Raw genomic sequence first — 26845 nt, forward strand, 5'->3', positions numbered from 1 at the left:
TCAAAAAATGTTTGATCTATTCGATTTGAACAATTCAGTGTTCAATTAATGCTGACCGTAGTTATCTTCATTCATCTTCACACCTTTTAAGAGCAAAGCTTGATCATTCATCATTTTTAATATTTTTAGTTTTAATTTAACAATGTCAAATAGTTGAAGTCATAAAAGGTGATTTTTGTGGATTTATAGATTTTTTAGTACATTGTCATATTATAATTGGGTCATGATAAACTTTTCTTTTTTTAATATTTGACATTCTAATTAGGTCAATAATCTTATATTGATCAATTTGACTCAAGTCAGACTCTAAACACTTTCTTAATTTGTGTCTAACGGTGATTCTGAGTTAATTCCGATGCTATTTATATTCATCAAAAATAATAATTAAAAGTGGCTTACATACTCAAGATCTAATATTCATGCATATCTAAATGTTTATTCTTTTAGATGTTAACAAGTTATTTAAGGGTAAAGTAAAATGAAAAATGTAAAATTTATTGTGTAAGGTCTTATTTATTTTATTATAAAATAACAATACCTTAGCTCGAAAATGTTAATTTGATTGTACATACACACCGTCATGTGATTCAAAGTCTGATGATGTCGAAGGATGGATGAATTTTACGTTAACAAGTCATGAGAATTCATTTCGACGATGGTTGGAGTAAATTATCACCGACTTTATCTTAGATTAAATGCATTTAGTAGCAGCCCTCATCATTCAAAATTTATTTGATATGGAAAGCGGGTCTTGAATCCTAGTGTTCAAAAAACATTTTTGCGATAAAAAAAAACTCAAAATTGGTTTCTTACATTTCAAGAAAAACTCCCAAACAAAGCTAAAAATGCATTCCCTAATGACTCCTAAACACAACACTTATCCAAACTCCCATTTCCCTAATAATCTCCGTTAAATATAATTTATGTGAAGAATTTATACAAAGAGTTCAATTTGTATAGAAATACCCAATTTTGGGAACATTGAATCCAACCATTACCATACAACAGGTAAAAGATGAAATAGACCATTCTGGCAAAGCGATTTCCTACTTGCCCCGCCCGCATGCAGGGTAAGAGACAAGGGCCGCCTCACTGCTCCAAGACACAACTATCTGTTCCATAATTCTCTCTCTCTCTCTCTCTCTCTCTCTCTCTCTCTATATATATATATATATGTTATATATATGTGTGTGTGTATATATGCACAGCGATGATCGTCGGTGTATGTCTATATATATATACATATAGTGAGAGAGAAGAGAGTGAAAAGGAGAGATGGGTTGGAAAGGGATACTGGGTTTTGAGTATGGAATAGTTCAGGCGCCGTTGGGACCGGATATATCCGGGCCGGAGCTGGTCGCCGCCGTAGCCAACGCCGGCGGGCTTGGTCTACTCAGAGCTCCTGATTGGGTCACCCCTTCTTTTTCCTTTTCCGTTTATTTCATTCCTTAATTTCTTGTTCTTTTCGTTTAACGTCATGTATTTGGGTTCCTCTGTGAAGTCGAGTAAATCAACATGTGTTATGTCGTGGTAAAAAGCCTGATCGATTTCTTAGTATTCTGCTATGAATTGCAATTTGGGAATTGGCATTTGATGGAGTGAGTGTGTTTGTGTACCAGGAAGCTCCAGATTACTTGAGAGATCTTATCAGGAGGACCAAGAAGTTGACTGGAAAGCCATTCGGGATTGGTGTGGTCCTAGCATTTCCTCATGAGGAAAATATTAAGGCCATACTGGATGAAAAGGTTGCAGTTATGCAGCTTTACTGGGGTGAATGTACAAAGGAGCTAGTCCTTGAAGCTCGTCAGGCCGGCGTAAAGGTAGTTCCCCAGGTAGTTACCCCATTTTATTCAACCTTGTTCTCGTTTTATTACATGTGATGCGATGACGTTAGAAAGGATATGAGTATAGATAGAGATGATTAGAACACTGGAATTCATAGAATTGCTCTACTAAATCGAAAATAAACCACGATCAAACCATTAAACACATAAACGAACACAAAAGTTTCGCGAGGTGGAGCAGATTATTTAGTTTTTACAGTCACTCCCCAGATAAAACCTAGCTACACACCCCAAGTAGCCAAGAATATGTTAAGTAAAGGGCTCATAAATTCCAGTGAACATCTCCATCAGTATGCAAAAATAAGAGGAGGTCATTTAGGTTGATTCAAACACTCTCCATATACAACCTCTTGCTGTCCGTACTCATAAATTTAAGTAAAGGGCTCATAAATTACTGTGACCATCCCATCAATATGCCAGCTTACGTGTCAAAGATTAGTTAAAGGGTTTCTGTTGAGGTAATTGACCACTGTGTTAGGGAAAATTCTATTCTACCAAAAATTTGTTTAGAAATCAATTGAAGAAAAATGTGGTAATAGCAGTTCTGAAAATATATGCATCTTATTGTCATTTATATTAAAAGTGATGGAATATCATTTATTTGTTCGAAATGATTCGGAGCACGAAGACAGCCTATGCCCTGTACTTGTGTCAGGATGCATAAATCTGATTCTAGTTACAGCAGTGATCAGTGATCTGAGTTCTGTGCATTTCAGTATCCTCTTGTTCTTTGTTGTAAGTAACTTATGCATGCTAAATTTGGGGTTTTCTCCTAGGAGTTGGTCCAGTTGATATAAAAATGTTTTTCCCCTCTTTGTTCTCTTCCTCACTAATTTATTAGAATGCAGAAGCATCTATCTCTTCTTCTTTGTCTGATTACTCCCATTTAATATCCTTTGAGGTTGGGAGCGTTAAAGAGGCAAAAAAAGCTATTGAAGTGGGCGTAGATGCAATAATTGTCCAAGGGCGGGAAGCAGGAGGGCATATCATTGGTCAGGTATGATATCTGTTAAACTATTTCAGGTAGATATATTCAACTTCACATAATTTGTCAAAGTTTGCCATGGGTTGCAATTATGGGTACTTAAACATTTCCCTAAGATTATTGATATAGTTTTTAAGAATCCGTATTTCCTTGTTCTTGGCTTGTTTGGTTCAGGAGGCGTTGATTTCATTGGTTCCAAGAGTAGTTGATCTTGTTGGTGACAAAGATATTCCGGTAATTGCTGCTGGTGGCATTGTGGATGCGCGTGGTTATGTTGCTGCTCTGGCTCTCGGTGCACAGGGTGTCTCCCTAGGAACTAGGTTTGACCATTTAACCTTTGCTCGTGTCTAATGATCTTGTTTTGGGCATTACTCAAGATGTCTCTTCTTGTCCGATACAGGCCCTCTAAGTCCTGCAACCATGAAACTGTCCCAATTTGTTCACATGGAAAATGTTTTCAACATATATCTGAATCTGGATTTTAGGACAACCGGGATATTGTTTTTGCTTAAAAAACAGTAGATTAGTCTGCATCTGGAGTCCGAGCCCCAGATCTTGGACTTGCCAAAAAAAAAAAAGAATATGTGATGAGTTTCTTTCGATAGTAATGTGTGAACTCAAGCAAGGAATTTACGTCTTGAACTAGTTTTAGGTTTAGATATCTCCATGAAACTGTTCCTTTGCTGCCAATCTTGCATTTGTATCTTAGTTTTTCGAACTTTTTTGAATTACTCATATTAGTGTTTACTTCTGTCGCGATCCCTTTTTCTCTTTATATTCCTTCTGCAGATTCCTTGCCACTAACGAAAGCTACGCACACAAAACATACAAGAGGAAGCTGGTCGAGATTGAGAGAACCGAGTATACAGACATATTCGGGCGTGCAAGGTGGCCCGGGGCACCGCATCGAGTCCTAGTAACACCTTTCTTCAGGGACAGTAAAACTCTGCCGGGCCATGAAAATGAGACCAATCAACCGGTCATTGGCCGCACAACCATACACGCCGTGGTAAAACCCTCTACCCTAGACCCGAACCGATCTTCTAACAGTACTCTTTGATCATTGTGAAAAAATGCTCTCATTGGGTGGTTTGATCTGTGACTGAAACATGATATCAGGAGAAAGTGATTCGTCGATTTGCGGGCACTGTTCCGAATGCATCAACAACTGGGGATCTTGAGAGCATGGTGATGTTTGCTGGGGAAGGTGTAGGGCTGATCAAGGAAGTTGTGGCAGCAGGAGAAGTGGTGAAGAGGCTGGTTGAGGAGGCTCAGCTGCTCATCCAGCAAAGATTTAGCTCTGAAATGTAGTCACTCTCTGTTTGCAGATCAATGGATGATCTTCTTCTCAAGGAAATCAATAATTCAATGAATAAAATCAGTTGGAAGGGTGCTTCATCCTTCAGTTGTCTGAACCAAACCAAAGCCTATAGATTTCAATTTGGAAATGCACGGGGATGTATATATTCACCCCTCAACTTTTACTTTTTATTTTTTATTTTTTTTATTGTGATACTTTCAGCTTTGTTTGGCTCTAATTATACCCTTGCATCAGCTAATATGGCATAAATTCACCTCTCAACTTTTTTTTTTTTTAATTTTATTATGGCACTCTTTAACTTTGTTTTATTCCAATTGGACTCTTAAATCAGTAAATTTCACATCATATGAACACTTGATTAGTGTGACTCAACCTGTGATGTGCACTTGCTTAGTAAAGAGTGATAAATTATTAGCATTAATACTGTGAATTTTATTTATATTAAAAAATTCTAAATCAAAAGAACAGGTAAATTCAATTGTTTTCTTTGATTTTCCTTCTTCTTAAATGAATTCTACCTGTAACATAAAAATCACCCACCAATCCAGAAGAATTGGGCAAATCCTTAACTCAATTCTCAATCCAATCACTGTAATTTCATTGTCTTCTCATCTTCGTTGGAAGACGGAGCAAGACTAGAAATAATGTTATTTGGCTGAGTTATATTGAAAAATTTCAAAATTAGAATGAAGATGGTGTCAAACATTTGAATTCTATTTTCATTAATATCGATAATAGACTATAAAGTCGATCTAAATCTTGAGACAATGGACCTCAAATTATCACTAATGAGTGAATATCAATTGTAACTCTAAAATTAGTCAAGTGTTCATATAATATGAAATTAATTGGTTTTGGGATGCAATTAGAACCAAACAAAGTTGACGATATCTCAATAAAAAAGGTGAAAGTTGAGGGTCGAATTTACAGTTACAATTGAAAGTTCAGGGTTGTAATTGAATTGAAACAAAATTAAAGATACCTTAATAAAAAAAAAAGGATAAAAGTTGAGGAATGAATTGTAAATTGTGAATATCAATGTAATGTACAGTTTGCCTGACCAATCTATCCGACTTCTCAAACTAAGAGACTGTTTGGCTTATCGTTTTTTATTTGAGCTTTTAAGTTAATTAACTTTTAGCATAAAAACTGTATAACATTTAAGTTAATAACGTGTTTGGATAAATGTGTTTTTAAGTTATCAATTAATAGTTATATGCTTAGTTTGTAAAAACTGATAAGTTGTCAACATTTGATAAAAAGATTAAAATATATATGATGCTGAATAATATAAATAAAATTCATAAAAATACTATTTTTTATAAAAAAATTATAAATTAATTTTTAATTGATAAAATACTTACAATTACAAGTTGATAAATTATATATAATTATTAAAAAATATATTAATACAATACTTTATGTTTATAAATTTAAGTTTAATTCATAAAAATATTAAATATATATATTGAGACATTATATAATTTTTTTATATTTTATCAATACATTTAAAATATTAATATTTAAATAAATTATTTCTAAAATATTTATTTGTTTCATTCATAAATTTGATATATATTACAAAATTATAAAATTAGATAAAATTATTTAATTGATAATTAAATAAAATTGATAATTACAAAATAGATAAGACACAATATGCAAGTAGAGCCGGGTGATCTGGAGGAAAGAGGTGGTAGGAGATGATGATAATGGTGATGGGCAGCTTGCAGCGACCCAGCTGGAAGTAAAGGCGACGATGATATGACCAATGAGGAGACCCACAAGACGACAACAACAGCGGTAATGGAGAAGGGGTGATGGTGTTGGGCAACAGATCTGGAAGTAGATTCGGCGATGGTGTGACCCACCAATTCCTAGCAGCTTGCGGCGGCCCAACTGGACGATGGAGATGACAATTATGGAGGAGGGGCGACGACGGCAATGGCGATAATGGCAAATGTGAAGAAAATATGGGAGAAGAAAGTAATGGAGGAGAAAAGGTAATGCTATTATAGCAGGGAGGTGTAAATATTAAAAAATTTAAGAAAAAAATAGTAAATTTGTCAGTTAACACAATAAACTAGTGATAGCGTTTTTGTAAAAGTTAGGGGCGCAAACTTTTTTCAAACGCTATTATAATAGTATTTAAGCTACATAACTTTTAAGATATTTGGTGTTGTTTCACTTAGGGAGTGTTTATTAACCAAGATAAGAGGGAGAAAATGTCAGATATAGGAAATATTTCGGATGTTTGACATTTCCAACGTGTTTGTTAAATTTATCTAATCATCTCCGAAAAAACTCTCACATGATCTATTTTCTCCATTTTTCAAAATAAATTTATCTGATCTCACTCCTCAGATAAATTTATTTGACATTTTGCAAATAAATCTCAATTACCTATATGCCCCTTGTAGGATAGTTAATGTCATTTAATACATTTTAAAATTTTAAATTTATTAAAAGAACTTATTCATTCAAGTAATTAATATTATTTAATACATTTTTAAATTGTCATATATTTTGATAATTTTTAAAATTTAAATGACATTATTCCTTTTACCGATTTTTAAAATTTTAATTTCTCTCTCTCTCTCTCTCTCTCTATATTTTATTAACTAATACAATTTCTTTCACCAATTTTTAAATTATTTTATTCAATTTTATATTTTATTATCTATTATGAAAATATGTTTTGACCACTTTTAATTATCTAGGTAGAATTATTGTAATTCCAACAATAATTATTTCTACTTTTCAACTCTTTTTAAATCTATTTTTGAACATGAATTTAGAAAATAAAATATTATTTTTATTTTTTTAACAATTCATATTAATCATAAAATATTATTTTAATCATAAATTTATTATTGATGTTAAGAAACAATTTTGAATGAATTTGGTAATAAAGATATTTTAGTAAAACAAACTCTTATCTTGGTGTTTATTGTATACATTAACAAATACATAAAAAGAAAAAAAATAATTATTAGTAAATTCAAAAAAATTTAATAAACAGTCTAATAGAAATCTTGAAATATTTTTCAACCTTATTTTGATCATTTTATATCTTTGGCTGTAAAGTATTTCAAGCTTATCTTGCTACTTCTTATATTGCATACCCCTTTTAAGGTAACATTTGTTAAAATGAACAAAATAAGGGAGTATCAAGATAAGTTTGGAATGATTTTCAGACCAAGATATAGAATGACCAAGATAAAGTTGGGAAACATTCCAAGATTTTTATCAATTTGTTTGTTAAATTTTTTGAAATGCATTAGAGGATACAAATGTCATTTTTTTCTTATATGTAGGGATCAAGATATGCTTATCTTGAGAGGAATGAGAGATATGCATATCTTGAAAAATCAAGATAAGAGGTTATTAATAATTTTTTTAAGAATTGTCTAATAAGCTTAACAAACATGTTGAAAAGGATAAAAATGTGAGATACATCTCATATCTTGACTTTTTCATCCTATATCTTAATTAACAAACGTCTCATAAGAGAAACACGTTATATGCTACCTAGAATCATTCAAACTGCTTAGCCACACACCCTCTAAGTAGGGATGGCAATTGCAACCGAAACCGTGAGGAACCGAACTAAAACCGAACCGGTCAACGCGGTTAAAAACCGTTTGACTAGGTAATGGTTTGGTTCGGGGAAAAATCAAACACTGTTTCAATGGGTATGGTTTGATTATGGTTTTCATTAAAACCAAACCAAAACGCGAACCGAATGGTGGGTAACTGAATCGAACCGAATATATATAATATAATATGTATAATATGTATATATGATATATATTATATACAACCCCGCCTACCTGAGCCCAGCCTACCTGAGGCTAGCCCACCCCAACCCAATTGCCTTGTTTGCAAACCCTTTTCCCTTTCTCTTCTCCTTCCTCTCTCAACCTCACTCTCATTTTCTCTCACCTTCGCTGCCTCTCGCTCGTCCGCCCGCCCTCGCCCTTGCTCTCTGCATGTCTCTTGCTCTCGCTCGCCCTCACTGGATCTCTCTTGCTCTTGATAGGGCTCGGCCCCTACTCTCGCTTGCCCTCAATCTCTCTCACATTTTCTGCCTCATTTCTCTTGCTCCTCCCCGCGAGCTCGCCAATCGCCCTCGCTCTCTACATCTCTTTGGCTCTCACTCACCCTCGCTAAAATCTCTCTTGTTCTCGCTAGGGCTTGGCCCCTCTTGCTCTTGCTCGCCCTCGATCTCTCTCACCCACGCTCTCTGCCTCATCTCTCTTCCTATTAATTTATTTTTTATATTTATAATTTTGTTAGATGAAGTTGGCTCATTCATTTCAAATGGATATGCATCAATTTACGAATAATATATTAATGTTGATGAAGGTATTAATTTTCGTAGCTAATTTTTTTTATCTTAAATTACAATTTAATTATGCACATATTAATTTATTGATTTTAACAATTGTAGGTTTGTAAATATGATTTTATATCCAATAAGTTTTGTAACTTTATGCAAGAATAAGGTAACTTTATTATAATTTATCTTTGTTTGTTGTGAAATTATCAAAAAAATTTATGAATGCTATTTGTCGTTGTTTGTTGATATGGATTAAACTAAAAAAATCGTGGTTAAACCGAAATCGAACCGAAACTGAATGGTTTGATTATGGTTTTAAATTTTCAAAACCAAATGGGTAATGGTTTGGTTTTAGTTTTAGTAATTTAAGTTTAATTTGATTATGATTTTGACAAAAACCAAAATCAAACCGAACCATTACCAACCTTACCTCTAAGTCACCAAGTGAAAAGATAAGAGAACGACTTTGAATTTTTAAACTTGGCCCTTAGGCTTAAATTGCATCGTTTAATATGCTGCAAAGGTTTGAATAAATGCCACCAAATCTGTTTGGCCTTTGCCTCTCGTGTTGTTGAGTTGAGAGGGAAGCCTTATTTTTTAGGCCACTTTAATTTCAATTAAAGTGGGTTTGATTATATATATTTATTATAGAAAATATATAATTATTATATATATTTTTTATAATAATAATTAAATATTTTTAATTTTTTCATGAAAAATATATATATATATGATATAAGTATTTAAAGTTTCTTTCCATGAAATTTATTTTCTAAGGAGATGAGGTGGTTTTTGTTTTTTGGGCAATCATTACCTAAAATTAAATTCTAGATAATGCAATCAAACACACGCTCACATATATCTTAAAAAAAATTCTAATGTCCAAGTCATAAGAATAATGCAATTATCGAACATTTTGAATTCCCGCAATCCAAACATAAGATTTGTGTTTCATGCTGATAAAAAAAAGAATCGATACCATATTTACTATTATCGCTATTCATTCCAAAAGAGAGTGTATCACGACGCACGATGTCTCACCAACTAAAGCACGCAATGTTATTGTTATTTGGAGAAAAGCATACCTCTAAAGTATCTTGCCTGGAGTTCGAGAATCTCAAGGGAGAATTTTGTCCTATCCATTGCAGGCTCAACTTATATAATGACAAAGACTTTACCAAGTAAACACATTTAATTTTAGAAATTTGCTCATGTATGTATACTCATCTCTAACTCTTTCTCAATTACTAACTTTATCATAAGACATTATACCAAGAAATAAGTCCACCTTTGCCTAAACGTAAATGTTGGCGTGCTTGGCAATCGTTCTCAACATCATCAGACACCATTTTGTCCACCAAATTCTATAATAAAACGATTGAAATTGTCAATTGAACACAAAAACCTAAAAACGAATAGTGAGTAGATATGAAACCAACATTTAAATCAAATAATTTTTCTTATTTCTTTTTATGGGTCGGCAATATTGTCAACTAATTTAACATGCCCAATCATGGTGCTTGCCCTTATTCTTGTCTTTTCATTTAATTATTATTATTGATCCAAAACCTACCCTACAATTTAATAACTCTATCCATCATCCTAACAGCTATATATATATATATATTATTGTTAATGAGCTCCTGCGTCACCCATGACCAAGTTATCACAGATGGTAAGCGCAGCAGCCCACAATTATATATAGTAATATTAAATACAAATCATTTTCACAGGACCTAAAGTTTTGGGTTTAGGACACAGAGAATGGGACAAAAAGGGTTGAGATTGGGAGAAAGAAATAAATAAAAAAATTAAAAGGGTGCAATGGTGCATTGAACTAAGGTTCATGCCCATCAATTAATAATCGAGAAAATTTGGTCAAAGCTCATAACGGTTTCTTGGAACTATTAGTAGAGATGGCAACCCTTGTCCCCCACCTCATCTAATTTTTTACACATTTTGGGTGGGGGGTTCTTTATCTCTCTTATTATTATATTAAAAAAATGATTTCTCCAAATATTAAAATAAGTAAGAAGAAGAAAAATACAAAAAAACCCACATGAAGTTAACTTTCAATAAGGCTGTTATGGCAGGGATGAACAAAATTTTAGTTAAATCAAAATAATAGAATTGAATAGGTTGAAATTGATAATTTAGTTTTTAAATTTGATCTTTTCAATTATTTCGTTTCAATCTTCTTATCAAAAAAATTAAAATAATCGAACCAATTGAATTAAAAAATAGAAAATGGTATATTCGACGGAATCGTAGAAGATAAAGTTGTTTGACAAGATAAAAGAATTCTTTTTTATTTTTTTTAATTTGAACAACTATTCAGTAGGTTCAATTCGATTTAAGCAATTTAGTTGGTTCGATTAATGCTCATTATGTTCATTCCTCGTTACACATTTTAAGGTTCGAATCGATTTAAGCAATTTAATCGGTTTGATTAATGCTCACTATGTTCATTTCTTTACACATTTTAAGGGTAAAGCTTGATCAATTATCATTTTTAATATATTATTAGTTTTAGTTTAAAAATGTCAATTAGTTGGAGTCATAAAAGGTGATTTTGTAAGTTTATAGATTTTTTTAGTACATTGTTAATGAATTATGATTGGGTCATGATAAATCTTTTTTTTTTAATATATGACATTTTCCTTAGTTCAATAATCTCATATTGATCAATTTGACTCAAATCAGACTCTAAACATTTTTCTAACTTGTATTTACTAGTAGTTCTAAGTGAATTTCAATGCTATTTATATTCACAAAAAATGATAATTAGAAATGCTTATGGACTCAAGGTCTTCTAATATTTATACATGTTAGAACGGGAGGTGCTATGGCACACACCAAGAGGGGAGATGAATTGGTTATTTTAAAATTCTTGATAGAACTTGAAAACTTTTTGACTCAATTGAGGTTTTAGTGATTTAAAACATAGAACATATAAAATGATAAATGTAAAGCAAGAAGAATAAATAACACAAAGGATTTATAGTGGTTCGACTTAAACCAAGTCTAATCCACTACCTTAGCTCTCACTAAGGATTTTGAACCAATTCACTAAAACCTTTTACTTACACAAGTAGGCCCTCTATCTACACAAGCTAGGAAATACAACCTCCTACTTAAACCAAGTAGGCCCTCTAGCTACACAAGCTAGGAAATACAAGAAGTGTACAATTGGAGAGAATCTAAGAGATGAATCTCTTAGTTACAATGTCTCTCAAAATGAAAACTAGGCTTAAGAATAGATTTACAATGATAAAACGAAGCCTTACATAGAAAAATATAACAATGAAAGAACAAAACACTGTAAGCTCAAATAAAACGATTTGTAATATTTAGATCATCTCATTTCCATCCATTAGCCGACTCTTGATCTTGCTTGAGTTGTATATATAGGCTTCCCAAAAGGTTGAAGAGAAATGTAGCCGTTTGTGACCGTTAGAGTTTGAAAAACTAGCCGTTGGAAGCTTTCTGCAAAAGATATAGTCGACAGAAGAAAATGCATAGTTGACTATTTTTACAAGTAAAACAAGACATAGTCGACAGACAAAAAAGCATAGTCAACTATCTTCTAACACAAATTTCTCATAGTCAACAAACACAAAGACATAGTCGACAGATGTAAAAATATAAAGAGAATTTTGAATTTTATGAACAAAAATAGTCGACAGATGAAAAGCCATAGTCGACTATCCTTACCTGATAGTCGACAGATGCAAAAATAGTCGACAGAACCCTTAAATAGTCGACAGATCAATCCAGCATAGTAGACAGATCAATCCAGCATAGTCGACTATTTTCAGGCATAGTCAACAGAAAAAACCACATAGTCGACTATCCTTTTTAAAACATGAAAACTTAACAAAATCTCATTTTAATTCTTTTAAAAGTAAGTTGAGATTATCAAAAATATATTTATTTTGAATCTAAACACACTCAACCATACTCAACATATCTCCTATATAAATTTTCATAACTTTATTTCAAGAAGATTTAAAGATTGATTTTCTCATACATATAATCCATATAATAGAGATTGATTTTCATATAGTCATTATCAAAACTATTTTATTACTAAGAGTAACATATCAATACTTATCTAAATATTTATTCTTTTGGATGTTAAAAATTATTTAACTTAAGGGTAAAGTAAATAAAAAATGTAGAATTTATTGTTTAAGATCTTATTTATTTTATCATAAAATAGTAATACCATAGCTCAAAAGTGTCAATTTGATTGTACATGCACACCTCCATGTGGTTCAAAGTCTGATGCTGTGAGAGGATAAATGAATTTCACGTTGAGAACTCATCAAAATTCATTTTGATGATGGTTAGAGTCTATCATCACCAACTTTTATCTTTAATTAAATGCATCTAGTAGCAACTCGAGCTCAAATTTTCTCTTCTCAAATGGTGTCTTGCTTCTCCACCAATAAGAAACTGTCACATAATTAAAATACTATACATCATCAAATCGTAATTATCTCAAATTAACGACAAAAAATTTAATATTCTTCTTTTAAAATTTATTTTATAATTTACAAAAAAAAATCTATCTCATTATATGAAAATATTCTGTCTAGAAAAAACCCATCCCTTCATCTAGAAGAGATGGATTTTTTTTTTTTTTTGTAAATTATAGAATGAATTTTAAAAGAAGAATATTAAGTTTTTTTGTCGTTGATTCAGAATAATCACTATTTGATGAAATATATTATTTTGGTAATGTGACATGTTCTAATTGGTGGACAACCAAGGGGATACTATTTGGGGACAACATATCTGGGCCTAGCAACCCACGATCATCTAAAACTTATTTGATATGAAAAGTCGAGGCTTGATCATTTAAGTAGTATTTGTTAAAATGAATAAAATAATATTATATTAAGATAAAATTAAAATATTTTTTACGTTAAGATATAAAATAGTCAAAATAACCTAAAAAGTATTATAAGATTTGTATTATACTATATATTAAAATTTTTTAAATGCATTAGAGAACATGTAAGTTATTTTTTCTTCTCTGTAAGATTCAAGATAAATTTATTTGAACAATCTTAGATAAAAAGTCACGTGATTTCTTTTTAATGAATTTTCATATAAATTTAATAAATATAATAAAAAATAATTTTTTCTAAAATATTTTTCATGTCCTCATTTTTTAACCCATATCTTAATTAACCAACACTAACTTAGTATATTATCCGATAACTAAGTTAATCTCAATACCTAAGATAAAATCTGATAATTATTACTAAAATGATACACAATAAATGACGTATTTATTTTATAAAATTTGTGCTTTTATATAAATATATTACACGATAGAAAATAGTCATAATTGTGCCACGTGAGTCAAATCATAACTCATGAGGGTTTGGACAAGCAAAGATCGTGGACTATGTCGTTAAATTTATATTCAAATTTAAATATCTCAAGCCATTGTCTCTAAATATTTAACTTAGATGAAAGGTATTTTCGTAATTTTAACCAAATACTCCCTTTGTGATAAAAACTAATTTTATATATAATGACGAAGGAGACATGATTATAAACATGGTCAAAATCAAAATAATGCTTAAAAAACCATCTCATTATTTTTAATTATTTCTTTGCCGCCGACCTGTTTGGATTGATCGTTAATTTTATCTCAATTTTTGGTGCCTAAGAGAAACATGAGTTCATTAGTTTAGAGATATATAATTTATTAACAAGAAATAAAAGATTAATCTAATAAAGACAAACACATGAATAAGGGCTATCCATTGTCATTATTGACAAGTTGATAGATGCATGTGATACCTATTTTTGTTTTTATCTAAATATATTAAGTTACGTTGTTTTACTTTTTAATTTTTAATTTTAAAATTTAAATTTATTTTTATTTTTCTATTTTGATAGTCTATTTTTAAAAAATTAAAAACGCGTTCTCTTTGTTATTTTAAAAAATTATTTATCAAAACAAAAAATTATAAAATACGTTCTATTTGAAATTTTGAAAATAATTTTTTAATGATATTTTATTCAATAAATTTGATTATTCAGTAAATTAAAAATATTTAATGTTAATATATTATTAAAAAATATATACATTTTAAAGTTAATGAATTTTGTAATATTTTTTCTTATTATAATAATAAAATACAAATAAATAAATGTGTTTTGAGTTTTGAGTTTGTTTTGGATGAAAACACTCAAAACAACTTTTTGTTGTTTTGAGTTTTTTTTATAATTTTTTTTATTTTAAAAAATGTATTTTTAAAAATAGTAAAGAGAACGTGTTTTCATTATTTTAGAAAATTAAAAACTAAAATGACTTGAAAACAACAAATAGAACGTAACCTTATATTTTAAAATATTTAATTAACTAAATGAATTATTTTGTTGTAAAAAATAAAAGGCAATAAATGTACTTTTTTTTTTTTTGTCTATAAATAGAAACCCGTCAACCCCAGCTGCTTCTGCAACTTCATAAATACATCTCAAAGAGAGAGAGAGAGAGATCTTCATCTTCATCTCCGTCTGCATCTGCATCTTCATAAACATCTCAGAGAGAGAGAGAGAGAGAGATCTTCATCTTCATCTCCGTCTGCATCTGCATCTTCATAAACATCTCAGAGAGAGAGAGAGATGGGTTCGTTAGAAAGAGGTAAAATGAACGGACACGCAGTGTGTATTCCGTTCCCGGCGCAAGGGCACATCAACCCAATGTTGAAGCTGGCCAAGCTTCTGCATTCCAGAGGCTTCCACATCACCTTCGTCAACACCCACTTCAACCGCCGCCGCCTCCTCCGCTCCCGCGGCCCCCGCTCCCTCGACGGCCTGCCGGACTTCCGCTTCGCAGCCATCCCCGACGGCCTGCCCCTCTCCGACACCGACGCCACCCAGGACATCTCCTCCCTCTGCGCCTCCACCCCCGTCCACAGCCTCCACCCTTTCCGCTGCTTGCTCTCCGACCTGGCCGCCTCCTCCGACGTCCCCCCCGTCTCCTGCATCGTCTCGGACGGCGCCATGAGCTTCACGCTCGATGCCGCCAGAGAATTCGGCATCCCTGAAGTGCTCTTCTGGACCCCCAGCGCCTGCGGCTTCCTCGGTTATACCCAGTACAAAGCCCTCCTCCAGAGAGCCCTCGTTCCTCTCAAAGGTAAACCATAATCACATCTCATATACGTAGCATCATTTCCTAAATCCTTAACCGATTCTCTGTCAAACAAATCATCATATTATCTTGATTAAAAGTATGATTTCTTTGCTTATTTTTCAATGATGAAAATGATTCTTTTGATCTCTCTATCTGTGCTTATTTTTCAATGATGAAAAGGATTCTTTCTATCTCTCTCTTGTCTTCTTCTGTGCAGCGTTGTGCCATCAGTAACTGTAAACTGTTTCACATGCATCTCACTAATCATTGCATTTTGCTTAATTTTCTAATAATGAATCGATTAAACAAGCTCAATTGAACAGATTGGAGTTGCCTCACAAACGGGTATTTGGAGACGAAAATCGACTGGATGCCGGGGATGATGAAGAACGCCTGCTTGAAGGACATTCCGAGCTTCATCAGAACCACAGATCCAGACGACGTCATGATCAAATTCCTCGTCACTGAAACGGAGCGATCCTCCAAAGCCTCTGCCATCATCATCAACACGTTCGATTCTCTTGAAAGAGACGCCATTGACGCTCTCTCCGCCATGTTTCCAGCCCCTGTTTTCACCATTGGCCCTCTCCACTTGATGCTCAATACCCACATAAAAGACAACCACCAACTCAAATCCATCGGTGAGTTAGTCACCTCTTAGTTCGTCTTATATATGATATCCATCATTCATGTATTGAAGGACACCTCAGTCCAAAATGAGCCCTTAGACATGCATGGTAGATTGAGCTAAGAGGCGTAAATTTAGTAGGATTCCTCGTTCAATCACCTAGATCTCACCTTGAAAAACTAACTCCGGAGACCCTGTGGTATGACCTTGAAGCCGCCGGTCTTCTCCCTTTTATATATACACATATAAGATAAGATAACAGAATGCATTATTCATGCATTTCAATGTTTTCTCTTTCAAACAGGATCAAATCTATGGAAAGAAGACAGGGGGTGCATGGAGTGGCTGGATTCGAAGGAGCCCAACTCGGTTGTGTACGTGAACTTCGGAAGCATTGCCGTGATGACGAGCCAACAACTTGTTGAGATGGCGTGGGGGCTGGCCAACAGCAAAAAGGACTTCCTTTGGATCATCCGGCCGGATCTTGTCACAGGAAACTCGGCCGTCCTGCCGCCGGAGTTCTTGGAGGAGACGAGAGGGAAGGGGAAGCTGGCAAGCTGGTGCCCGCAGGAGGAGGTGTTGAGCCACTGGGCCGTGGCCGGGTTCCTGACGCACAGCGGCTGGAACTCGACGCTGGAGAGCCTGGGCGCCGGCGTGCCGATGATCTGCTGGCCGTTCTTCGCCGAGCAGCCGACCAACTGCCGGTACAGCTGCGAGGAATGGGGGGTGGGGATGGAGATAGCGAGCGACGTGAATAGAGAGGAGGTGGAGAGGGTAGTGAGGGAGTTGATGGACGGGGACAAGGGAAAGGAGATGACGAGGAAGACCGGGGAGTGGAAGAAGGCGGCGGAGGCGGCTGTCGCGCCCGGCGGCTCGTCGGACATCAACTTGGAGACACTTTTTAGTATAATGCAAGGTCTCTCCTTTGATCCCTAAACAGACGTAATGTCAGATATTTTGAGATATATTTTTGTAATTATTTTGAATAATTTTTATAATAATTAATTGAATGAGAAAATACCCATTTCATGTAAATAATTTTTACCTAAGTCTTGGGATTACTATATTTGAGCAAATCCTTTTGTTTCGTTTGTGCCCTCAATTTCGACAAAAAAGATAAATCTCAAGTAAAAACTTTATGTTACTATGCGTAGAACAAAGAATCTAATTCACAACTTATTAGTGTGAATCTTATTTTATCACGACCCACCTACTTAACGTATGTTCATAGGATATTTATTATCTAAATCTTCAAATTATAGTGGGTAAATGATTCATGTATTCGTTAAATTTTAATTATTTTATTTAAAAGGTCTGATTTTGAGAATTCCGTTGTGATATTATGAATAAAGTTAGAAAACATATATAGATTGCAAGACTAAAATTTAATGGGTTTTGTCGCCTAATCAATTTAATTACCTAATAAAAATTTTGTGTAATTTTGACCGTGCAAATTATGTTATTGTTGCTAAAGTTTATTTATTATATCCATACACACAAACACACACATATATATATATATCCTAAAAATGTGGTCCTCACTCCAACTCACAGTCTAAATAAATATATATATATATATCTTTATATTTATAGATTGACAAAGTTGATTTATTATACATGTAAGATGTAGCCATAGTTTGAGTTAGAAAATGGACGGGTTGGGCCCGCTTGGCTAACCCATTTCGTGGGTTGGGTTGAATTTGGCCCTCGAATGAGGCAAGTTAGGCCAGACAATGAGAAATGGGGGCCCGACACGACCCTATGACCTTAATAAATGGGCTAAGATGGGCTGAACCAGGTTATTTTGGTGGGTCACCCCTATTTTGGTCACTACCCTCAATTTTTTATGGGTCGGGCTAAGCTGGGCCATTTTGGTGGGTCGCGTTGTGGGCCACAAAGCAATATCCCGACATGACCCTGCATTCTTAGGGCAGGTTGGCTCGGCCCGTTTGCTACAATACTGGCTGGGTCGGGTTTCATTGAGAGACGGGCCGATCGAGTGGGCCCCTGAGCTGCCCAACCCATTTGCCAACTCTAATCATAGGGATTGAACTATCTTTTCTTTATTATTTCAAAAGTTGATATATGTATAGTACCATTAAGTCAAATGGATTGCACATCACATCACATGCCATGGCATTGGATGATGAATTAAAAATAAACAAAAGGATAAGGCTTAATACATTTTTTAGTTCGTGGACTAATCAAAAAATAGCTTAAAGGATATCAAATAAATTGTACTCATTATTCATCATTGGACAAAAAAATTTACACTTTTAGTTCCTTTCTTAACCGACGTTAACTTTGCCTCGTCACGCTGCCACGTCACTCCTATTATCTTTGTCAATACTGCCACGTCACCACATATATATACACACACCTAGCCATGGCTACAGGCAACCATGGGGAGCCCAGGTTTCCCTCTTCCTCCTTCTTTTTCCCTCTTCTCCCTTTCTCCTCATTCTGGGTCATTGATTCAGCCACCGTCAGTCGCCTTGGACGTAACAGCTACCGTCGTCTTTATCTTTTTCAGCACCGGTCACCTCCGTTGCTATCAATCAACATCGCTCTAGCATTTTCTGCATCGTGACTGCCATCGTCATTAATGTTTTTCAACCATCATGACTGTTCACCTCTATGCCGTCGAACGTTGTTGACTCTGTCATCCTTGCTGTCACCTTGCCATTTGATTGGCGGCCTCGCTTCTTATTCTAAAATATGCAACTAACGATTTCAGCCACTAACCGCTCCGACAGCCATCGTCGGTCGATCTCCTCCTTATCCTCCTCATCCTCTCTCTCTCTCTCTCTCTCTCTCTCTCTCTCTCTCTCTCTCTCTCTCTCTCTCTCTCCCTTTCTCTCTTTGTCGAAATAGTCGGCCACTGCGACCACCGACCAAGCTTCATCTCTTCCAGATCTGGGCGACCGCCGACTAAGCTTCGTCTCCACCAAATCGGGTCTTCAACCAAATTGGTAAGTTCAACCAAACCCACACACAAACACGTGGATGCCTCTCTCTTTCTCTCTCTCTCTCGCCTAGATCTGTTCCTCGACCGTTGGGGGTCGAGAAAACCTAAGCTCCCTAACCCCCAGCGATCGGGAAATGGTTGGGGGTCGAGGACCAAGGTTATGGGGTTCCCCGACCCCCAACAGCCGACGACCATGGTCGGGGAACCTAGCTTCCATGGCCCCAGATGGGGAACCTAGGTTCCCCAACCCCCAGCTGCCCAACCGCTGGGTTCCCAATCCCAGCCACGGCTGGGTCGGGGAACCCAGCCTCCTTATGGCTACGGTCTAGGAGCCTAACTATGGAGACATTGTTATTTTCTTTTATTTTTATAAAAATATAGATAGCAGACGTGGATATTATGAGTGACGTGGTAGTGATGTGTCATTGACGTGGCAGCGTGACGAGGCAAAGTTAACGTCAGTTAAGCCAATGACTAAAGTGTATAAAATTATTTTGTCCAGGAATGAATAGTAAGCACAATTTAGTTGATATCTTTAAAGCCATTTTTTTGATTAGTCCAAGGACTAAAAAATGCATTAAGCCAAAGGATAAATATGAATTTCAAATTTAGTCTTTTTGCTATTTTAACACTTTCAACTTTAAAGTGAATCTCTTCTACCCTAAATTTTTAAATTTTGCACAATTGCTCCTTAACTTTTAATTTATAATAATCACACACTTCTTATCCAATCAACATAACATGTGACTTTCACGCGTAGTTGAGAAGTATGTAATGGCTAAATTTTTCAACTTATTCTTCCTTATTTCTCGCCGACACCAATCTCTCGTCTTTCTCGTGGCCACCATCAACAACTAACATTTTGCTTTCTTTTTCATCGACCAACTTCTCTCTTACCTCATTGTCGTCGCCAATAACCTCTTGCCTTCCTCACCATTGTCGATTAACCTCCTGTCGACTGACCTATCACCTACTTCGCTGCTAACTGACTTCTCGCATTCCTATTGTCGACCCATTGATTTGTGTTGCACAAAGCGACAACACCGTGCACGAAATTGTCGATTCATGATGGTTCGGTCTAGTTTGTGTCTGTGTATTGATGGAGACATGAGAAAATAAGGTTTTTGTTTTCACCTTCATCGTCCGTGAGGTCAGGGTCACTGGCTCCAACCTCTACCTCCAACCCTAGCTCCGCTGTGCATCATTTTACACATGACACACTCTTATTAGCTTGATTAACGCCACATCAAACACGTGTAACTCACACACAATAAGATGTGTGATTGTTACAAAATCAGAAGTTGAGGTGTGTAATTGTTCCAAAATTAAAAGTTCAAGGGCACAAGAGGTCCACTTTAAAGTTGGAAGGTCTAAATAGCTAAAATACCAAAGTTGGAGGGCACATTTATGCTTTTGCCTTAAAAATATGGTAAACCTATATTTTGTTATGTAGTTTCATGCATGACTATTCAAATTTTTTGTTATTTTAATTATTATTTTGGAGTCAATTTAATCTATGTACTTTGACTCTTTTTTTCGTATGACAACTCAAATATTTCATTGTTTTGATTACACCACTAGACTTGCATGTTTGAGTCAACTTAACCTGTAACAACCTATTAGGGGGTCTAAACGTTTTCGAGTATTTTATTTTGGGTTCAAAAAATTTTGATTTAATTAATTGAGGCTTGAAAATATTCTCCTTTGTTTATTGGATTAAAGAGTAAGTGGAAATAAGAATTTTGTAGCCTATTTAAATGGGATCCAAAAATGTGGGGAAAGTCCAAATAAATTGGGCCATTGAGATGTGTTTAAAACTTTAAGTATATTATGAATGGGCTTGGATTATGATAATTTATTTAGGTTAATGAGTTGGGCCATGGAATGGCCCATGGTATGGGCTAAGTCCAATTGGGAAATAAGATTTGAAATTTTGAAAGAAAATAATAATAAATTAAATTGGCCAGCAAATGTCAATAGTGCCCTTGGTCTTTCTTTTGACCATTGTAAGGATGAGGGCTAATTAAGTAATTTGTCATGAAATACAGGGGCAGACCTGTAACCATCTCTTTATCCCTTCTGTTACGCCGAGGAGTTCCTCTTTGGTATATCATTTCTGGCGCCCAACTTCCCTGCCTGTATTCTTTCCTCGTTCATCTCTGTCTGCAACTTTATCTTCAGCCTCTTCTTCTTCTTCTTCCTATTCAGCATCCTTCTTCTTCTTCGCTGTTCATTTGTTACTGTTGCAGCGTGGCTTCCATTTCGCTGGAGGAGGCATCTTCATCAGGCAAGTTCTTCTTGCACTCCCTCTTCATTTTCAGTGCAAGCTTGTTTATACATTCAGTATTTCACTTCCTTGATTTCCTGCCTTTTCATTTACTGTTCTGCAAGTTCTTCACGCACTTCCACTTATTTTTAGTGCGAGTTCTCCTATATAGATATATTCATTTTCAATGCAAGCTTCCTTGATTTTTACCTTCTGCTTTAACTTCATGCTGCAAGTTCTTTTATACATCATTTTCTGTTAATACGGTTCAGGTGTACATGTTGGTTCACTATAACACCCCAATTTCTGGGACGGCGTTACGTAACGTAAGATTCCAGGGATATATATATATTTTTTTCCAAACAATCAACAACAGAAACCCAACACAAATCGTACCCCAAAAATCTCGTTACATCTTCTTAGTATATCAATTATGAACCATCAATAAACTAAGATAGGTTCACCAACTCAAATGCGGAAGTTAGATCGAAACCTTAACAAGTCATAACCAAAACCACTTTATTTATATATAAAGTTGCACCAACATTTACATGACATTTTCAAAAGTAAACAACATTATTGAAAAAACATAATGTAAACTATCCACTAATCGTCGTCACTCCTCGACGATCCCTTTTCTTTTGCACCGCTGCCTTCACCTAGAACATTTGAATATTTCAGAGACATAGTCCAAATTAGATGACATCCCTAATGACTCCTAAACACAACACTTATCCAAACTCCCATTTCCCTAATAATCTCCGTTAAATATAATTTATGTGAAGAATTTATACAAAGAGTTCAATTTGTATAGAAATACCCAATTTTGGGAACATTGAATCCCACGATTCCTACCATTACCAGACAACAGGTAAATGATGAAATAGACTATTATGGCAAAGCGATTTCCTACTTGCACCGCCCGCATGCAGGGTAAGAGACAAGGGCCGCCTCACTGCTCCAAGACAACTATCTGTTCCCCAATTCTCTCTCTCTCTCTCTCTCTCTCTCTCTATATATATATATATGTTATATATATATGTGTGTGTGTATATATGCACAGCGATGATCGTCGGTGTATATTTATATATATATACATATAGTGAGAGAGAAGAGAGTGAAAAGGAGAGATGGGTTGGAGTGGGATACTGGGTTTTGAGTATGGAATAGTTCAGGCGCCGTTGGGACCGGATATATCCGGGCCGGAGCTGGTCGCCGCCGTAGCCAACGCCGGCGGGCTTGGTCTACTCAGAGCTCCTGATTGGGTCACCCCTTCATTTTCCTTTTCCGTTTATTTCATTCCTTAATTTGTTTTTTTTTCGTTTCACGTCATGTATTTTGGTATTGATTGGTGAAAGGGGTTCTGTTTGGGGGTATCTAATTTCCCGATCATGATTTCAAATTACCCTAGTTTTATTGGAATTTTTTTATTATATCCAATTACAAGATTTGGGTTCCTCTGTGAAGTCGAGTAAATCAACATGTGTTATGCCGTGGTAAAAAGCCTGATCGATTTCTTAGTATTCTGCTATGAATTGCAATTTGGGAATTGGCATTTGATGGAGTGAATGTGTTTGTGTACCAGGAAGCTCCAGATTACTTGAGAGATCTTATCAGGAGGACCAAGAAGTTGACTGGAAAGCCATTCGGGATTGGTGTGGTCCTAGCATTTCCTCATGAGGAAAATATTAAGGCCATACTGGATGAAAAGGTTGCAGTTCTGCAGCTTTACTGGGGTGAATGTACAAATGAGCTCATCAGGCCGGCGTAAAGGTAGTTCCCCAGGTAGTTACCCCATTTTATTCAACCTTGTTCTTGCTTTATTACATGTGATGCGATGACGTTAGAAAGGATATGAGGATAAACGAACACATTTATAGATTTACAAACGAACACATAAACGAACACAAAAGTTTTACAAGCAGAAAGAATAAAATATTACTATGATAATATTGCTACAATAATTCTAGGGTATTTGGTACCTATTTATAAATTTACCACTCATTTATAGATGTATATAAAAAAATATTTATATAAATCTATATTCTAATAAGAAGATAGCCACGAAGAAGATAAATTTTCAATTATAAATGTGTCGCACGGTCAAATTTGAAGTCTCAATCACAATTAAATTTGAATTTCGGGTCACAATTATCACATAAATCTTAAATTTTATCTTGTGTGATTAAGGTTTATATGATGAAGGTGGCGCCAAACTTCTACTAGGTGACTGTAGGGCTTTTGGTCAGCATGGTGTATAGATTTATTAATGTTTTGTAACAAGGGTAAAATTGCTCCATTGAGTGGAAGATCATGGGTTGGAGTTGTGGAAATTACATCTTTGCAAAGGAAGGGTAATGCCATGTATAAAACCGACAGTCTCGTTTACCCCTGGAAAGTGAGGAACCTTTTATACTAGGGACACCCTTCATGTTATTAGCAAAATTAAAATGCTCCTATAATCTTAATATTTTCTTATTAGTGCCAGGTACCCAACCTCAACCTGAATCCCTCTTGACATTTATGTACCAAACCTAAAGAGGGCGTCCCTCGTGCACAAAGCTTCACACTTTGCAGAAGTTTGGAGAGAGTCGTCTTTGTACACACACTTACCCTTACTTTCCAAGAAGTTTTTGGAACTCAAACTTATGGCCTTCCAATCACAAAAGAAGAACCTTACTGTGCTACTAAAGGTAAGTCTCATTTGTAGTCCTAGCCTAGCTACATACTTGAATAAGGCAGGTGGAGCAGATTATTTAGTATTTACAGTCACTCCCCAGATAAAACCTAGCTACACACCCCAAGTAAAGGGTCATAAATTCCAATGAACATCCCCATCAGTATGCAAAAATAAGTGCAGTTCATTTAGGTTGATTCAAACACTCTCCATATACAACCTCTTGCTGTCCCTACTCATAAATATAAGTAAAGGGCTCATAAATTACAGTGACCATCCCATCAATATGCCGACTTACGTGTCAAAGATTAGTTAAAGGGTTTCTGTTGAGGTAATTGACCACTCTGTTAGGGAAAATTCTATTCTACCAAAACTTTGTTTAGAAATCAATTGAAGAAAAATGTGGTAATAGCAGTTCTGAAAATATATGCATCTTATTGTCATTTATATTAAAAGTGATGGAATATCATTTATTTGTTCAAAATTCGGACTGTACTTGTGTCAGGGTGCATAAATCTGATTCTAGTTACAGCAGTGATCAGTGATCAGAGTCCCGTGCATTTGAGTATCCTCTTGTTCTTTGTTGTAAGTAACTTATGCATGCTAAATTTGGGGTTTTCTCATGGGTTTTCTCCTAGGAGTTGGTCCAGTTGATATAAAAATATTTTTCCCCTCTTTGTTCTCTTCCTCACTAATTTATTAGAATGCAGAAGCATCTATGTCTTCTTCATTATCTGATTAGTCCCATTTAATATCCTTTTGAGGTTGGGAGCGTTAAAGAGGCAAAAAAAGCTATTGAAGTGGGCGTAGATGCAATAATTGTCCAAGGGCGGGAAGCAGGAGGGCATATCATTGGTCAGGTATGATCACAGTTCAACTATTTCAGTTAGATATATGCAACTTCACATAATTTGTCAAAGTTTGCCATGAGTTGCAATTATGGGTACTTTAAGCATTTCCCTAAGATTGTCGATATAGTTTTTAAGAATCCGTATTTCCTTGTTCTTGGCTTGTTTGGTTCAGGAGGCGTTGATTTCATTGGTTCCAAGAGTAGTTGATCTTGTTGGTGACAAAGATGTTCCGGTAATTGCTGCTGGTGGCATTGTGGATGCGCGTGGTTATGTTGCTGCTCTGGCTCTCGGTGCACAGGGTGTCTGCCTAGGAACTAGGTTTGACCATTTAACCTTTGCTCGTGTCTAATGATCTTGTTTTGGGCATTACTCAAGCTGTCTCTTCTTGTCCGATACAGGCCCTCTAAGTCCTGCAACCATGAAACTGTCCCAATTTGTTCACATGGAAAATGTTTACAACATATATCTGAATCTGGATTTTAGGACAACCTGGATCGACCTGAGAACTTTAAATCAATACATCTGAAACTAAGTAAAGATTGTTACTAAAATTAAATCAACTGTATGAGCCCAAGATCAGGAAGATGCAATGGATTGTGTTGAGTTAATGGAACAATAAAAGTCCCAAAAAAACAGACTATTAAATTAGCCGGAGGCTGAGTGTCGATATTAGATCTTTTCTTGAACATGTAGCTAAGGATTTCATGGTCATGTTAGTTTGAGCAACTGGGAAATAAAGATGTACCCAGGATTGATTGGTCGTGTTTTTGCTTAAAAAACAATGGATTACTCTGCATCTGGAGTCCGAGCCCCAGATCTTGGACTTGCCAAAAAAAAAAATATATATGTGACGAGTTTCTTTCGATAGTAATGTGTGAACTCAAGTCTCAAGCAAGGAATTTACATCTTGAACTAGTTTTAGGTTTAGATATCTCCATGAAACTGTTCCTTTGCTGCCAATCTTGCATTTGTATCTTAGTTTTTCGAACTTTTTTGAATTACTCGTATTATCGTTTACTTCTGTTGCGATCCCTTTTTCTCTTTATATCGGGTTGTATATATATTCCTTCTGCAGATTCCTTGCCACTAATGAAAGTTATGCGCACAAAACATACAAGAGGAAGCTGGTCGAGATTGAGAGAACCGAGTATACAGACAGACATATACGGGCGTGCAAGGTGGCCCTGGGCACCACATTGAGTCCTAGTAACACCTTTCTTCAGGGACAGTAAAACTCTGCCAGGCCATGAAAATGAGACCAATCAACCGGTCATTGGGCGCACAACCATACACGGCGTGGTAAAACCCTCTACCCTAGACCTGAACCGATCTTCTAACAGTACTCTCTTTGATCATTGTCAAAAAATGCTCTCATTGGGTGGTTTGATCTGACTGAAACATGATATCAGGAGAGGCACTGTTCCAAATGCATCAACAACTGGGGATCTTGAGAGCATGGTGATGTATGCTGGGGAAGGTGTAGGGCTGATCAAGGAAGTTGTGGCAGCAGGAGAAGTGGTGAAGAGGCTGGTTGAGGAGGCTCAGCTGCTCAACCAGCAAAGATTTAGCTCTGAAATGTAGTCACTCTCTGTTTGCAGATCAATGGATGATCTTCTTCTCAAGGAAATCAATAATTCAATGAATAAAATCAGTTGGAAGGGTGCTTCATCCTTCAGTTGTCTGAACCAAAGCCTATAGATTTTCAATTTGGAAATGCACGGGGATGTATATATTCACCCCTCAACTTTTACCCTTTTTTCTTAATTGTGGTACTTTCAGCTTTGTTTGGTTTTAATTATACCCC

General features: G+C 35.3%; 2 protein-coding genes and 1 pseudogene across 10 annotated transcripts in view; all 3 read left to right on the top strand.

The window, feature by feature from the left end:
* LOC127801906 (7-deoxyloganetin glucosyltransferase-like) overlaps positions 1-26845 on the top strand; it is a 128223-nt gene that overhangs the window by 16283 nt on the left and 85095 nt on the right. For 3 of the 7 annotated variants that reach the window (XM_052337426.1, XM_052337425.1, XM_052337422.1), the window contains exons 1-3: positions 14978-15654; positions 15975-16292; positions 16584-17044. The exons of 1 other annotated variant lie outside the window; for it this stretch is intronic. In XM_052337426.1, the coding sequence (XP_052193386.1) occupies positions 15141-15654; positions 15975-16292; positions 16584-17044 (1293 nt within the window). In that variant the 5' untranslated portion in view covers positions 14978-15140. Of the gene's footprint in view, positions 1-14977; positions 15655-15974; positions 16293-16583; positions 17318-26845 lie in introns of those variants that run through there. 3 more of the 7 variants (XM_052337424.1, XM_052337434.1, XM_052337427.1) reach the window with 3 other exon arrangements.
* LOC127801909 (uncharacterized) lies at positions 1145-4405 on the top strand. Of its 3 annotated transcripts, none has more exons than XM_052337439.1 (6): positions 1145-1410; positions 1620-1832; positions 2746-2841; positions 3004-3149; positions 3619-3838; positions 3949-4405. In XM_052337439.1, exons 1-6 carry the CDS (start codon positions 1276-1278, stop codon positions 4138-4140), a joined length of 1002 nt encoding a protein of 333 aa, XP_052193399.1. In that variant the 5' UTR covers positions 1145-1275; the 3' UTR covers positions 4141-4405. The 3 variants fall into 3 exon arrangements, with proteins under 3 accessions (XP_052193399.1, XP_052193401.1, XP_052193402.1); XM_052337441.1 differs by having other exon boundaries at positions 1147-1410; positions 1620-1820; XM_052337442.1 differs by having other exon boundaries at positions 1245-1530; positions 1620-1820.
* LOC127801910 (uncharacterized) lies at positions 22525-26785 on the top strand (annotated as a pseudogene).

This window comes from Diospyros lotus, chromosome 5 (assembly GCF_014633365.1).
Source record: "Diospyros lotus cultivar Yz01 chromosome 5, ASM1463336v1, whole genome shotgun sequence".
Taxonomy (NCBI): Eukaryota; Viridiplantae; Streptophyta; class Magnoliopsida; order Ericales; family Ebenaceae; genus Diospyros; species Diospyros lotus.